General features: G+C 49.2%; 1 protein-coding gene across 3 annotated transcripts in view; it reads left to right on the top strand.

Annotated features, from left to right (window-relative positions):
• The first annotated feature begins 4,958 nt into the window (after positions 1-4,958).
• Positions 4,959-15,206, top strand: part of TNIK (TRAF2 and NCK interacting kinase) — a 149,541-nt gene continuing 139,293 nt past the window's right edge. For all 3 annotated transcript variants that reach the window (XM_084212666.1, XM_084212668.1, XM_084212667.1), the window contains exon 1: positions 4,959-5,245. In XM_084212666.1, coding sequence (XP_084068792.1) covers positions 5,189-5,245 — 57 coding nt within the window. In that variant the 5' untranslated portion in view covers positions 4,959-5,188. The remainder of the gene's footprint in view (positions 5,246-15,206) is intronic.

Consider the following 15,206-nt stretch of genomic DNA (forward strand, 5'->3'; position numbering starts at 1 on the left):
TCTGACAGGTCTCAGAGAACCCTGAATGCCTGGCTGCCACCGAAGGCCTGTGGGACCTTTGTTGTCAGCACGTTTGCCAACTGCAGCTCCAGTTTTGTAACCCCTTTCCCGAGGAGAGATGTTGAACCCTACCCACACCTCAGGATAGATTATAATTTAAAAAAAAAACAAACCTCACTGTTCCTGAAATGTGTCTTAATTAACTCTCAGCAATTTGCATTTGACAAAAGATAGAAGCCAGTTTCTCTTGTTCTACTGATCTTGTGCTTCATGCCAGATGGGGGTGGCTTTGGGTCAGGTGTTTCCCAGACCTGGGGCTGTCTTTGGGATGCAAGGCAACCCAGGAGAGAAAAGGGAAAGAGAGAAGATAAATACTGGTTGGCTTAGGGTAGCTCAGCTCCAGACTGATCCGCATAAAAAACGTATTGGGATGATAAATAATTTTGATAAAAGGCACTTGACAAATGGAGCAGCTGTTCCACCCCGTGGATGGGGCTGTAAATCCAGTATTTATAGGCAGGGGCTCCCAAAGGACTTCCCTGCTGTGGCAGGTGGGTCCTGGGGAACGTCCCTATTCTGGCAGCTCATGCATGGGGATCTTACCCATACTAATATCATCCCTGAGATGCAGGCAAAGAAAGGAGAGATTAGTATTCCTCAGCAGGACTGTGGGGACGTGGTTTGCTGGGGGCAAGGCCACGTTAGGTTTTCTGCAAGCAGTGCAGAAATGGGGTTTTGATTGGTTTCTAACCAGTCACAATTGGCACATTTTAAATGACTATAAAAGACCTGACACCCTCCTGAAGAAGAGGGTCACCCTTTAATGTTTTTTTTTTCTTTGTAGAGGAGGCACAAAGGAAAGAGGTTAATTGACAAACCAAAGTCCTGCATCACTAGTGTGGAGTGTTCCCAAATAGCAACATAAAAACACACTGCCAAAAGGACATGTTAAAGCCCTGATCCTATAGCCAGGCTGAGGGGAGAGACATCAGCTCCTGCTGCATCTGCTGGGGAGGCACACACATTGTTACATACAGCTCTGCTTTAGCTAAAACCTGAAATTTTACATTTAAATTTTAGCATTCTGGTAAATGATACAGAGGTCCCTCAAAGGATGTGGTTGTTTGCTACCCGGGAGAAGCCTCCTTCAGCTCAGGCCAGCACAGAGTGAGTCTGAGCTACATAAACCTGGCACGGGCACAGCAAGCACTCCTGCTGCTTTTGGCAACATGTTGGGGGTGGCTTCTAGGCTGGAGCGTCCTTGGTGGCTTTGGGCCCCAGTGGCAGCTCTCAAGAGAGCACAAATGCAGTGGCAACAGAAGGGGCATAAAGAAAACCCTGTGCTGGTCCTCAGTGTCAGATATTTTGGGGAAGAACAGCACCCCTGGAGGAGTGCTGTGGGTGAGTTTATCTCCTGGAAGTGAACCATCCCCTGTGTCTTTCCTCATGGTGCCCCAGGAATTTGCTGTTTGAGTGTACCACTCTGTTCCCTGGTATGAATCTGTAGAGGAAGGGTTTTCCAAAGAGCTCTTGCTGATTGTCCATTTACTCCCCCATCACAGTGATTACAGAGGTTTGTACTTATACAATGCTTAAGGGAGTGATGAACTATTTACAGGGGATTTTTCTTTTGTATACAGCCATAGGAAAAATCCTGACAGCAGGGTTCACTCACATAGTCCTGCTCTGCTCCAAGGATGGGATGCAATGGAAAAACACTTCTCTCCCTGGAGAGGAACCCACATCAGCAGGAGGACAAGCAATCAGTAAGTGATAATGAATCAGTTAAAGTGCATTTGAGATCAATAGATGTAGGTTAGGACACATGTAGCCAGTCATTTCTGAGTCTCTTTTAACACAGCTGCATGTTAGACTAAACCCCAATTGTTATGTATTTTACAGAGTATAAATTTTTCAGCATTCTGTGTTCAGTTTGGGCAGAGTCCTTTAAGTACTGTCTTACATGGACTAACAGTGGGGTAAACCAGCCTGGATTTATAATAATTTGGGCCACATGGTCACAGAATTATTGTGGAATAAATCATATATTGGGGACCAAATGTGCTTCCTTGTTTGCTTCATTCCTCTTCTTGATGATCTTTTGAAGAATGATCCAAAGCCCAAAGCACCTGAAGCTGTTGCTAATTGGGCAATGGCTTATGTGTCACTTAGATTTACTCATTCTACATACACCCCCTCACAATATAATTAACAGTGATGGCACTGTTAGATAATTAAATTTAGTTTTAGGCAGAGGTCAAATGACCTGGATAGTTTATATGGGGGCTGATGCCCTTCAATGAGTAAATCAAAAACAGTGATTTCAGGGTCTCCCACTGCTGACAGCCGAGCTTCAGGTCATTAAGGCACTTATTGCTCACCAAGGCCTGTGGGAAATATGGAATTTTCACATTTCCCCACTTTCCAAATGGAAATTAAATAGGAAAAACAATGACCTGTCATAGAATGATCCCAGTGTGTGGCAGAAGAAATGGAAATGGAGCTGATGAGGGATGTGGGGACTGAGCTGGGAGGGCCGTGTGATTCTTCCATGGTTATTGCTTAATGAAGGAGGGGATGTGGTAACTCAATTCCTTTATTTGGCTTGGTGGTGCCCTCCCCATGCTGCATCTCAGCCATAGCTGTGCCAGTGCTGGCTGGAGCTGCTGTGACACAGCAGGGTCTGGCTGCCATGCCCAGGGGAGACCTGCCAGGTGGAAACTCAATCTTGTGCTGAAATGACTCATGGCAAAATATTTTTGAGCCAGTTCAACTGAGTACTTTGTTTTGAGTCACGGCGACTGTAACTGCAAGGTTTGTTTAGATGCTCCTGGCAGAAAAAAACCCAGGGTACAGAGAGACACGGATAGATTGATAAATGCATAACTAAAAGAATAACACATTGGAAACATTTTTTTAATGGAAAAAGCTTCCTGCAAAAAATGACTGCTCAGTTTAAGCTTTTTCTGCAGCCTGGCTGGGTACAAGTACAGCCCACGTAGCAGCCCTGGCATCTCCGGAGGTCACTCGGTGCACATCTCCCCTCCAAGGCTCTGAATTTGCTCCAAGCAGCCTGGAAACAGCAGCCCTCTCTGGGATTTTCCTGTCACTTCCCTCTATCACTATATGCATTTCTTATTTCAGTGATAACAGGAGGGTCCTCTACATTTTTCCCATCTCTATAGGCAGTGGATAAATCATAATTAAATCACAGCTTAGCTTGGGACTTGGCACTCGTGCTGAGGATCAGGGGAATCTATTTTCAGGATTAGACATATATATATATATATGCATATATTAATCCTTATGTTTTTCACAAATAATTCTGTGTGTTCTTGGATGGAAAGCACATTAGAGCAAGCCAGCATCCTCTCTCATCCTGTTTGTTCCTCCCTTCTCTGCCTGAGAACAATGACAGCAGGAGGAAGTCTCGCATTGGTTTGTTACCAGTTTCCAGGCAGTTTTGCTTCCAGCTCCCCAACTACAGGCGCAACATTGCAATCCCTGGGCTGGAACAGACACAGACAACATCTGGTCTAGAAAAACACCACGAGATTGGGGAGTATGTTGAATTTAGCATTTTGATCAAATTTACCTCTTTATATGTGACTGAGGGCTATTGACTGTGCACGATATTAAGGAGGGATGATGTGTAGCTTGGGAAAAGGGGTTAAATCCAGGCAGGCTGCCGTCACTGCGGGTGATGTGCCGCCCCGTGCGGCTTCCGCTACCTGCCACTTGTGCAGTTCATTACCAAAAAAAATCACATTCTGCTGCGCCCTCGCAGCCCTGCAAGCTGAAACAGACACAGCCAGCGCTGCAATCGGGATTAGTAAGTGATAAGGCAGGGATGCAGTCCCTCGGGCAGAGACAGCACCAACCCTGCTGTTTCTGGGGAGGTTTCAGCAGCTCCTTCTGGCCCTTGGTCCGTCCGTGTCCCGCAGTCCTGCCTGGTGAGGCTGCACCTCCCGCACCAGCAGCAGCATTCAGCCTCCCCACAACTGCACGACCGTTTGTAATACCATTTATTATCACTTTTTGGAGCACATCTCCAATCGGAGAGTGTAAGAAAATCCCATCCGCCTGCCAGTTGACTCATGTGTAGGGTTTCCGCTTCCCAGATCTGCATATTGTAAGCTCCTGACACAAGTTGATGTTGTAAGTACAGCTTCCATACGGTTCTCTCAAAGGCAACAGATTTTTTATACATATATATTTATATACGGCACCTGGTTTGGCAGGAACCACATCCGAAAAGGGGAAATAAGGAAAACTAAAAGCTGACTCTACCTAGCTATTGCTGGCTCGGGAGGCGGTTTGGCCAATTCCAAACACAGCATCAATCCCTTATCCCTACTGAGGATCAGCCTGGGAGTTGGTAGGGCTGGGATGGCCCCGAGTGCCGAGGGAGCAGGTCGACAACCGGTCAGCAAACCCAGCTGTGACATCTGGATCCAGCTGCAGAAGGGCCAAATCTCACTGAGCATCCCGAGGAACACCGAGCAGGCTCCTCTGGCCGTGGCGCTCCCACCTCCTGCCCGCAGGGTTTGGGTTCAGCACCCGAAACTGGGCAGCCTTCCCCACCGCAGCTGACAGGCACCGCTGCCGGGCTCCTTGGGTGCGGGAACCCGTGCGGCCTGACCCCTGCGCCTTTCCGCCCAGCTCCAGCCCGGATGCCCGGACCTTTCTGTGTCGGGGGGATCTGCGTGCCGAACGAGCGCGTTTGTGCACCCCGGAGGGTCCCGACGCCCGCTGGCTCCGCGGTGCCGCTGCCCCCACACGCCGCGTCCCCCGCCGTGCCCTCGCCCGCCACCGCGGCGGGTCCGGGCGCAGCCCCCGCCCGCCCCTGAGGGGGCTCTGCCCGCCCCCGCGCGGCGCCGCCCCCTGGCGGCGGGTCGGGCGCCGCCCCCGCGGTGACAGACAGGGGCGGCGCGGGGCCGTGCGGGCGCGGTGCGGGGCGGGCGCGGCGATGCGCCGCCGCCGCCGCCATCCCGGCGCAGCCCGCGGCGAGCCCTGCCTGCCTGGCCGCCCCTAAGCAGCCGCGCTGCGGGCGGAAGGACAGGGGCGGCGGCGGTGGCTTCTCCTTCCCGGCGCCCCGCATGAGGAGAGGCGTTAAATAGCGCCAGCGCCGCGGCGGCCGCCACTGCCCGGTCGGTGGCGGCGGGGCCGCCTGGCCGGCGGCGGAAATATGGCGAGCGACTCCCCGGCGCGGAGCCTGGACGAGATAGACCTCTCGGCGCTGCGGGTGAGGCGCAGGGCCGGGGATCGCGGGGAGGCATGCGGGAGCGGCACCCCTCCCATCCATCTATCCATCCATCCATCCATCCACCCATCCACCTATGCATCCATCCATTTATCCATCCGTCCCCCGGTGGCGGGGAGATGGGGCGGGGGGTCCGCGGGGCTCTGTGTGTGTGTGTGTGTCTGTGTGTGTGTGTCTGTGTGTGTGTGTATGTATGTATGTGTGTGTGATGCGCGCCTGCACGTATGTAAATGTGGGTAAGATAACCGTGTGCGCGTGCCCGCCGCCGCGCGCGCGTGTGCGCGCATCCACACGTGTGTGCATCCGCACATGTGTGCGCGTATCCGCGCGTGTGCGCATCCGCACATGTGTGTGTCCGTGTGTACGTCTGTGTGTGTGAGTGTGCCCGCCCCGCAGGTGTGTGCGTGTCCGGGTGTGCGCACCCGCGCAGCGCCGCGGGGACGCGGGTGCGGGCGGCCGGGTGGATCCCCGCGGCGGGGAGCGGGGCCGGTCCCACCCGGACACCCTCGCTCTCCGATCCCCGCCCGGGCAGGCGGACACGCAGGGATGGCGGGGCCGGACACCGCCGGGGTGCCGAGCTGAGCCCCAGACCCCGCTTTCCCCGCCCCGGCCCCGCAGCCTCTCTCCATCCCTCTCTCCATCCCTCTCTCCATCCCTCTCTCCATCCCTCTCTCCATCCCTCTCTCCATCCCTCTCCCGCTGTGTCCCTGCGCGCTGCCTCCTCCTCACCCCCCTGGAAAATGAAGCCCAGCATGTACCCTTGAAATGTCAGTCTCGTCAGACGTGTCAGCCTCGGCGTGGGCTGTGGCCTGATGTCCCCCCTGGTCCATTTCTCTTGTAACTTTCTTGCTTTTCCCCATCTTGCTGGCCGTAAGAGCGGCTCGTTGGAAACGAGCATGGGGAGTCATTGAGAGAAACAGCATTTATGCGGGAGGCAGCAGCCAGGCTGCTCCGCACAACGCGCTGCATAGACAAATAAATAAAATCAAGCAGAATCCGCTGAAGACTTGAACAAGTGTATTTTTAGAAATATTATTTGCTTCAGTGTAAGGGAAAAAAAAAGATAAGTCTATCTTTATTCACTTGCCCTACTTTCTTTCCGGTGAGTTTCTGGTTGATTAATAGTGTAAATGATTGCTCAGCAATACACAGTGTAGATGGGATTGGAATGGGGGAACCATCTGCCTTAAAAACAGACCTGGAGCTGGTTTCCCCTTTTAGGTGGAAGGTGCCTTGGGAGAAAGGTTGCTGAAGCCGGTGGAGTTAATCCAGGAGAATAGTGTCATTTGGGGGGGAGGGGGCCCTCTCCTTCTTCCCCGCCCTCTGTTTTTTTTTTTTTTTTTTAATTTTTTGTTTAACATCTGTGCTGGGAAGTGTATTTGAACTAGGATATAATTTCTTTTTAAAACTATATCCACGCGTGCTTAGGTTGTTTTTTGGTTTGTTTTTTTTTTTTTTTCCTGTTTGTGGCTTTTTAATAGCAATGCACACCAGCCACAGTCAGGGTTTTGTTTTCACTTTAGGAGGAAATGTATATTCCCCCCCTCCCCCTGAGACGCAGCGGCAGCGCCTGGGCGGTGAGCAGAGCAGTGCTGGCATTTCAGGGTAACCGGAGACAAGGGGACCCAAAACCCCGACTGTCCCCGGGGTGGGACAGCAAAACCCTGCTCTCAGCCCAGCAGTGGCCGCTCTGCCAGCACGGGCTGCTGCCACTGGACCTCTGCTCCCTCTCGGGGGGAGAGACCTGCTGTGGCACTTTCCTGTAAATGATGAGATGTGGTGGTTTGCAAACCAGACAAGAATAGGAGCTTAATTTGCCAAGGAATAGATCTTCTTCTAAACTAAGCTCCTCCAGCACTTAGAATAATTGTTAAAGGTCGTAAATTCAGCAGATAGGGCACGAGGCGTGAATCATTCCATGGGGTCTGAATCAGAAATCGATAGTAAATTTGCTGCCTGGGCACAAAACATGGCAGGGAGGAGTAATTCCCCAAGCCTTGCAAAATTTTTATGTATCAGAAAAGAGGTGTCACATTGCAGTGGGTTTGTAGATGAGTCTGGGTGGAGATGTTGCTCTTGTGCTGCTTGTGTGTTTAAAGGGGTGAGAGGTGACTCTGTGAAACGCTGGGAGCAGGTAGTGACTCAAAAATCTGGCGATTTGTTCCCAGCGGCGGGGAAAGGAAGCGCTTGGGACACTTATCTCTGAGTTTGAGTCACTGAAATGTTCCAGGAGGCTGGGGCTTATGAGGCACAGGCAAATGGGTGTAAGGTGGACCTCTGACTGCCAGTCCTTTGCTTTGGCTTGCCTCCTGCTGTCCCAGGGAAGGGAGGTGTATTTGCAGGATGGCAGCGTGCTGTTGAAGGCTGAGCGCAAGCAGAGCCCTGCACACCATCATTCAGTTCAGTGTGCCGCTGCCCACGGGCTTACGGGGTGGGATTTATAGATCTGGGCTTGAAAGTGACATAGGAGGAGGCAGGAGCTCCCGTTTTTGCCACACTGTAGAGTTTATTTTGGCCACACAGTCAGGCTCCACCGCAGCAGTGCATCTGCTTGATGTGCTGGAGGCTGGGCCAGGAACAAAGCACTGAATTCTGATTAAAATGCACGGCCTGGTGCACTTGGGGTTGGCTCCTGCCTTCTCTGTGACATGTTTCTATCCATCACTGGGCACCATGCTCATGGCCCTGGTACCCAGGAGTGCCCCTGTGGGTGCAGAGGACTGAATGTGCCAGGATAGGAAGGATTCTCAAACCAGAGATCTTCCAGTGGTGGTGCTGGTAATGAGGATCGTAGATGTTGCAGAAAACTGTAATTTAAAACAATGAGGCCATCGAACAGGTAGCACTGCATATTATACTGACAAGGGGATAAGATAAACTACATTATAATGTTCTTTTGTATGGGCAAGGTGATATTTTTGCTAGTCCACTCAGCATGTCTAATAGCCAGATAACCTGGCAGTGTTATTAGCAGAATAATGATTAACACGGGGATTCACACAGGCTGTTGACAGGCATGTTGGAGAAGCAGATTTTTGCAATAAAATGCAAAAGTGTGAGAAGGGATGCAGTGGGCCATGGTCTGTGGTGGGAAATGCACAGCTGATCCCAATAGGAGCGAGCAGAAAGATGGGGCTGGGTTTGGTGGTTTTTCCCTCCCTTTTTTTCGTCTCAGAGAATGCAAGAGCCTGTCATCTCTTGCTGAAGGCAGTGGCCTTGATCCTTCTCAAATATTCAGGTCAGTAGCTTTTCCTCTGCTTCATCCATCTGCAGGGCTGGGCCTCTGGCTGATGTACTGAGCAGTGGTGCTGGGCTCTTCTGCAGTAGCTGCCACAGCTGGATTCATCTGAGTTGCTTTGCAAGGTGTGTGTGAGGTTATAAAAGGTCTCAGGGAGGAAAAACCTTTCCCGGGGAGCTGATAACCCCTGGGCTGGGTCTGGCTTGGGGCCAGCAATCCCCCCTGCTCACAGCTGCTCCTCCTCTTGCGGCCAGGGGCTCGCCCTGGGCATAGGGCACCAGGCTCAGCTGGGATGTACAGCTTGGCTGAGGGTTTCCTGCAAGGCAGGGAATTTAAAAAGAGCCTTTTTGGGGAAGAAGCAATTGTTTTCTTCATGTACCTGGACATTGCTTTTGTTTTGAGCTCATTAACAAACCCCAGGCTTTTGTTGTTTACTTCAGTAAAGTGCTGACCATGCACTCATTGGAAACTGTATCCTGAAATCGTTTATTGTTTTGGAAAAGCCTGGCCTTTAATGCTCAGGCTTGAAGAGGAGACAGCACAGAATTTAAGGAGCCGGTGAGTATTAGCTGTTGCTGGGAAGACTTGGATGAAACCCAAAAATGTCACTACTCTTCCTTTAGCTTGCTTTGTACAGAAGTGAAGTTTCAGTGGCCCTTTGTTTGCATTACTTGATCACTGTCAATGAAGATAAAAGCTGACATGTTAAAAACCCACAAAACTCAAACATTCTGGCATTGTCCTGTTTCTAGAACTTTGTCAGTTTATGGCATATTTCAGCATCATTAAAGATTTAGGAGAAGGTCTATTGTGGGATAAGCGCTGCAAGCCACCACTCAGGGGCATTACTCTGGCAGCATTATTTTAGGTTTCTTCTTCCAGCACCTTTTAAAGAAAATTTTGTAGCTCAACAGAATTTGGGCAGCTTTTGTAAAGGTCACCTTCCTAAATAGAGGAACAAACTTGACTGGAGATGACTTCTAGAGATTTAAAAAAAAAAAAAGACATGAAAAGCTTATTTTGCTGCATTTTACATGATAATGCTATATTTGCAAATAACTTTGCAAATTAATATTTAATTTAAAATTAAAATAATTTAATATTATTTTTGCAAATAACATTGCAGAATTTGGGGCACATGTTCAACAAATAAATATATATCTTCACAGTTCCTGAGGAAAGACACTCTCAAGAGTATTCCATCAGGGACTTAATCTGTCCTCTTCCAGTGTCATTCAGTGCACATGTAAGCTATGGAGCATGACATATCCATGTGCTTTGTCTATTTTGGAGTCCTTTGAGTTCTAAACCATAAAACTGCAACAGAATACTGGTCTCTAAATCACGGAATCACAGAGTGGTTTGGGTTTGAAGGGACCTCAGAGCTTGTCTAGTTCTAAAACCCCTGCCTTGGGCAGGGACACCTTCCCTTAGACCAGATTGCTCCAAGCACTGTCCAACCTGGCCTTGAACAATTCCAGAGGCAACCACAGCTTCTCTGGGTTTTATGTTGTAGTGCCTTACTACTCTCTGAGAAAATAATTTATTCCTAACATCTAATCTAAATCTTTCCTCTAATTTAAATCATGCCAAAGAGATGGCAATGTCCAGCTCCATTCCTTGAGCCATTGGTGCAAATGAATCCTCTATGCACCTATGCATGTTCTTGTGTGTGCTCATGAAAAGTTACAGTGGAAAAGGGTCTGTCTTCTGTCAGATCTTTCTCTGGGGTCGATTGTATTCTTCTCTCTGCCTTTTGGAGTTGTGCAGCCCAGCTGCTGCTCTTCTGCAGTTACTCTTCAGTGCTGTTCTTCCTCATCTTTGCAGTTCTTCCACAACACAGCAGTGTATGGTCTTTTTGAAGGCATGAAGAGTTCTCTGTTCTCATTAATGTTCTTTTGCTGGGCAGCCATAAAAATTAATAATTTGGAGTGAATTTATGGCAAAATATATGCTTGAGCAGGCTGAAGTTTGAGCGCAAGCACTTTTTGAATCAAGCCTTGAAGCAACAAAGAACATTTGGTTGGTGTGCATATTTAAAATAAAGGGTCTGTTTTTAATCCGTGTGACAGGGAGGAATTAGAGGAGGTTTTTAACCTTGATACCTGAAGGTAGTTTTTATATGCCAGGCTTGTAGATGTAGTGGTACAGTCTGTATGGGGTGAGGGAGGAGTTTCCATTTGATCTGTATGTAAATCCCCATGGATGAATCACCCAGCTGTGGAAGAGGTGTCCTTGGAAATCATCATTCATGTGAGGCCAGGTCAGGCGAAAGTTCCAGGGCTCAGGCTCTGAGCTGCTCCCTGCAACCCCTTGCCTGACTCCTCCTAATGCACCCTTACCCTTTGCAAGGGTAATTACAGACACCAGTGGGAGTTCTGTGACTCTGACCTGCAGACCAAGGACAGGGTATTGATCCCTGTCTCATTTCTTCATGCCTCATCTGTAAAGGGGTAGAATCCTGCTAGATTTCCCATGCTTCCCCAGGGAAAGCTACCAGCAGGCAAAAGGGTGCATGGTGTGGAGAAACAGCTTTGGCAAAAACTCTTGTGCCTTGGGGTGTGGAGGATGGTGTTGAGGGTTCAGGACCTACCACCTGAAGGCAGCTGCTTGCCCTGGGCTGCCAGGGGAGCACACATGTTGTTTTCCCTTACTGCCAGCTACAGAAGAGACCAGGAGCCTCATGGAGTAAAGGGCAGAGCTGCATCTGCTCTCCCAGGACTTTGGCTGATGCCTTCTCCCTGCTGATGGCCTTTTTGGCCCTGACTGCTCTGCAGGTGCAGAGCCTCCATCAGGAGGTTTCTGTTTGCTGATGCTCTGGTGCCTTCTTTGTTACCTTTCACACAGCCATTGAAGCAGGATGCAGGTTAAAACCCACAAGCCTAAGTCATTGGTAGCTCCATTGGGTGAGAGGTTGTGTTTCCCACTTAGAAAGTCAGTAGCTTTTATTTCCTTCTCCCCAGCCCCCTTCCCCTGTCCTGTTTTGTCACTTTGAACTGTGCACATTGAAAGTGATGGTCAGTCTGCCCTGGGCTCAGGAATACAATTTATGTAAGTGAGATTTGATGTTTTCCATGTAAATTGTTTATAATTTCTAAAGGAGCTCTGGCCAAGGAACATGGTCCTTGGAAAATGGATACTCCCCCTCTCCCTGTGTTCCTCCTCCATGGCTGTTTCCAGATGAGCCCTGCAAAGGGCTGAGCATCCCCCTCCTGCCCATCCTGGGTGAGGATGCCCAGCACATCCCCCCGGCCCTGGGGAGCTCCTGCAATGGCTCGTTAGTGAAAGGAGAGGAAAAGCCACCAAGGTTGGAAAACACTGATAAGAAGTTTAGTTGGCACTCAGTTCTACCTCTCTGCACGTTTGATTTTTATTTTGTAATGGCCAATCAGAAAAGCTTTCCCTTTGATCCAGAACATTACTTTTCTGTGTTCATTTGCTGCAGTGCTTGCCAGAAGTTCAAGGCTGTGTGTTGGTAATAAATGATGGCAATCAGGAGGGCAGCACTGGAATGGCCAGGCTGGATACCAGCTCCTGCTTCCATCCGAGGGGAGCCAGCAGCCTGTGCTGTCCCCACACTCAGAAGCTGAGTTACCCCGGCCAGCAGAAGGTGTTCCCTTTGCTCTGCTGTGGGTAACCACCTCTGCTCTGCCACAGGAGCCCTGTCAGATATTCATGACTTTGTGCAAACACCATCCACTGCCAGTCAGTGAGGTGTCACCTGGGTGGGTGACACGGTCCTGTCCTTCCTATGGATGCACCCTGGTGAAATCAGGGTGGCAGGCACCGTCCCTGCCTGGTTTGTGCTGCTGTGAGCAGTGAGCTGCTCCTCTGAGCAAAGCCTGAGCAGTGCAAGCTCAACATCCTCTTGGTTCTGAGCGCTCCTGCTGCAGCGAGGGTGGGTGTTTCTGCTTGCCTGAGTGCACGTGTGGTTTTCAGCTTCAGAGTGCACACAACCTTTTGTTACAGTTTTTGCTTGTTCCCTCCAGCAGTGGCATTTCAGGGTGCAGAAAGTGTTGCTTTCAGAACAGCAAATTGTTCTAAAAGCAGCGCTCTTTAAAAGCCAGGGATATTGCCTCACATGCATATTCCTTTAGAAGCTAACAAGAAAAGTAAAAAATTTATATGGCTGTTTCCCCTCCCCTTCCTTTTAAAAATTCCCTTTTCTCCTAATTTTGAAACTCAGCAGGAAAAAGCCTACTGCCAGCTGAGTCATGTGTTTAGTGCATGACAGAAGTGACTGTTTGGGATCATGCCCTTAATCTGCTGGATGGTGACTTTAGGATGCATTGGAGGTGGTAGAGCCTTTGCTGAGGAAAAGATCGCACAGCTTGAGCCTAATAAAATGTGTCTAATAACTGCTGTAGCATGCTATAGAAATACAAGAGATCAAAGCTTCAGAGGCATTTATTTTCATAATTTGTGGGTCAGATCCTTGCAGGACTAATTGGGTGCTGTTTGATGTCCAGGCAACAATAGAAATCTCCCTGTACATCAGAATATATTTGTTTCTTCCTCTTTCTTTCATACAAAAGCATAAAAGCTTAGTGTGATTTTGAGATAAACTGGCAAAAGGGAAAGAGCAGATCTCCTCCCTGCCTCACTGCAGTCTTTCTTAGCAGTATTAAGAGGGTAGTGAGGCACTGGGACAAGTGCCCAGAGAAATGGCAGATGATCCATGCATGGAAGTGTTCAAGGCCAGGTTGGATGGGGCTTGGAGCAACCTGGTCTAGTGGGTGGCATCTCTGCCCATGGTGGAGGATGACCTTAAGGGTCCCCTCCAGCCCAAACCATTCTATACTTCTATTACATTGGGGCCAAATAGCTGATACAGTGACCAGAACAAATGTGTCTACTTGCCAGATGTTGATTGTTTAATTACCATCAGTGCTTCAGGAACACCAAGCCTACCAGGCTACTGCTCCCCAAAACATGAGCCAAGATGAAACCAGAGAATGAGCTTGGATGGTGCAGCTCAGTGCACCTCCCCAGCTGTGGCTCACTAGTTGTGAATCTCTGGTGGTGTCTCAGCACTGTGGGTGGTCACCCCCAAAACACAGCAGGTCAGATATGCTTTGGGCTTTGCAGGGCACTTACAAAGGTCTTTTATTTATATGTATTAAAATAAAGTATACAAATATAAATAAAAATTAAGCGTGGGTCTAACTGTTCCCTCTTGAGTGGAGCAGGACAGCACAGCTTGTGTCCCTGTACCTGGCAAACAGACCTGCTTCAAAACAGGCCAGGATTTTCCAGGCTATTCACTCAGATGGGAGATGCCAGAACAGTCATGAAACATGGCTGGAAAGGAAGGTGCAGTGCCCTTAAAATTGTGGGGTTTGTATTTTATGCTCCCACTCAATGGTAGGTGTTTGGGGAAGGGGCTTCTCTCAGGTGTCTGCAGGTGCCACCATTTGGGGAGGAAAGAAAGATGGGTGTGCAAGGCAAATGTTTCTGGAGAAGAACCAGAGGCCAAAGCAACAAAATGAAAAGGGCTTTAAATGCATTTTCTGGTGATGCAGACAGGCTGTCTTCAGTGCAATAAATCTTCAGCCTTTATGTATTGATTAGCTTCAGTAAATAATGTGATGACTCTGCTCTTCCATTGCTATTCTGTGGGGATCGGTGTGTTAGTATGGCTGAAGAGGCTATAATAGCTAAATGGGATTCCAGTAGTGAGAGCAGTTTACAAATGCTCTCCAAAGTGATCCTCGCAGCCAGTGGGACTGTGTTTGACTGCTGTAAATGTAAACAGAATGCTCCACTGGTGACCAGGCTCGTAATGGCTGTGTTTTCTAATGGGCAAAACTCTGTTCTCTGAGCCAAGTGTCCTTCAGTGACTGTGCCCTGCCCTGCCCAGGGATGCTGTCTGCACCTGGTCCCCTGGCTGGGGACCTGTGTTGGACACATTCTGAAGAGGAGAGGCTGAAATATGGGGCTGCCTGGCTAGAAAACAGAAAATGGCTGAAAATGCCCATTTTTACACCAGCCATGTAATTTCTTCAATATTCATGTGATGCTGGGCATAGTTTGAAGTGATTTTGCTTGCTGAGCTTTGTCCCTACTCTTGGAGCCAGGTATGTGATGTGGCAGGCTGAAGGTAGTTGTGTTTTGAGTTCTGGGCAAGCCCCAGGGCCCTGAGCATTTGCTACAAAAAGCATGAACAGAGCAGGAAGATGGCAGGAACAGCAGCTCATTGTCCTTGTGAAGCAGGGATGGATGGATGGATGGATGGATGGATGGATGGATGGATGGATGGATGGATGGATGGATGGATGGATGGATGGATGGATGGAAAGCTGCTTTACCTATTAGTTGCCATGGCTGGAAGCCCATCCAGAAGACTTTCCACTGGCATCTCCCTGTTTTGTGAATACCTGTAACAACACCCTGGTGAAGGAGCTCTTCCAGAGGTAGTTTGGACCATGAGCTGAAATCCCAGGTTGCTCTGGAGACAGCTGAAGGAAAGATAGGATGGAGCAGAGACAAAATTAGCATAACAATACACCTTTAATCCAGCTTGAAGGAAATAATTGAAGACTAGTTGTCACTTACGTTTTTGACCTCTGCCAAGATGACTCACACTGCAATATAATATGAGTCACTTGTTAATGATGGCCCGTTAAGGAGAAAGTGCCAAATCCCTGTAACTTCTTTGCTGTGCTCTGTAAAAGCCAGGATGGATGTTCAGGATATTATTGCCTA

Source organism: Fringilla coelebs (genome assembly GCF_963513975.1).
Source record: "Fringilla coelebs genome assembly, chromosome: 10".
Classification (NCBI taxonomy): Eukaryota; Metazoa; Chordata; class Aves; order Passeriformes; family Fringillidae; genus Fringilla; species Fringilla coelebs.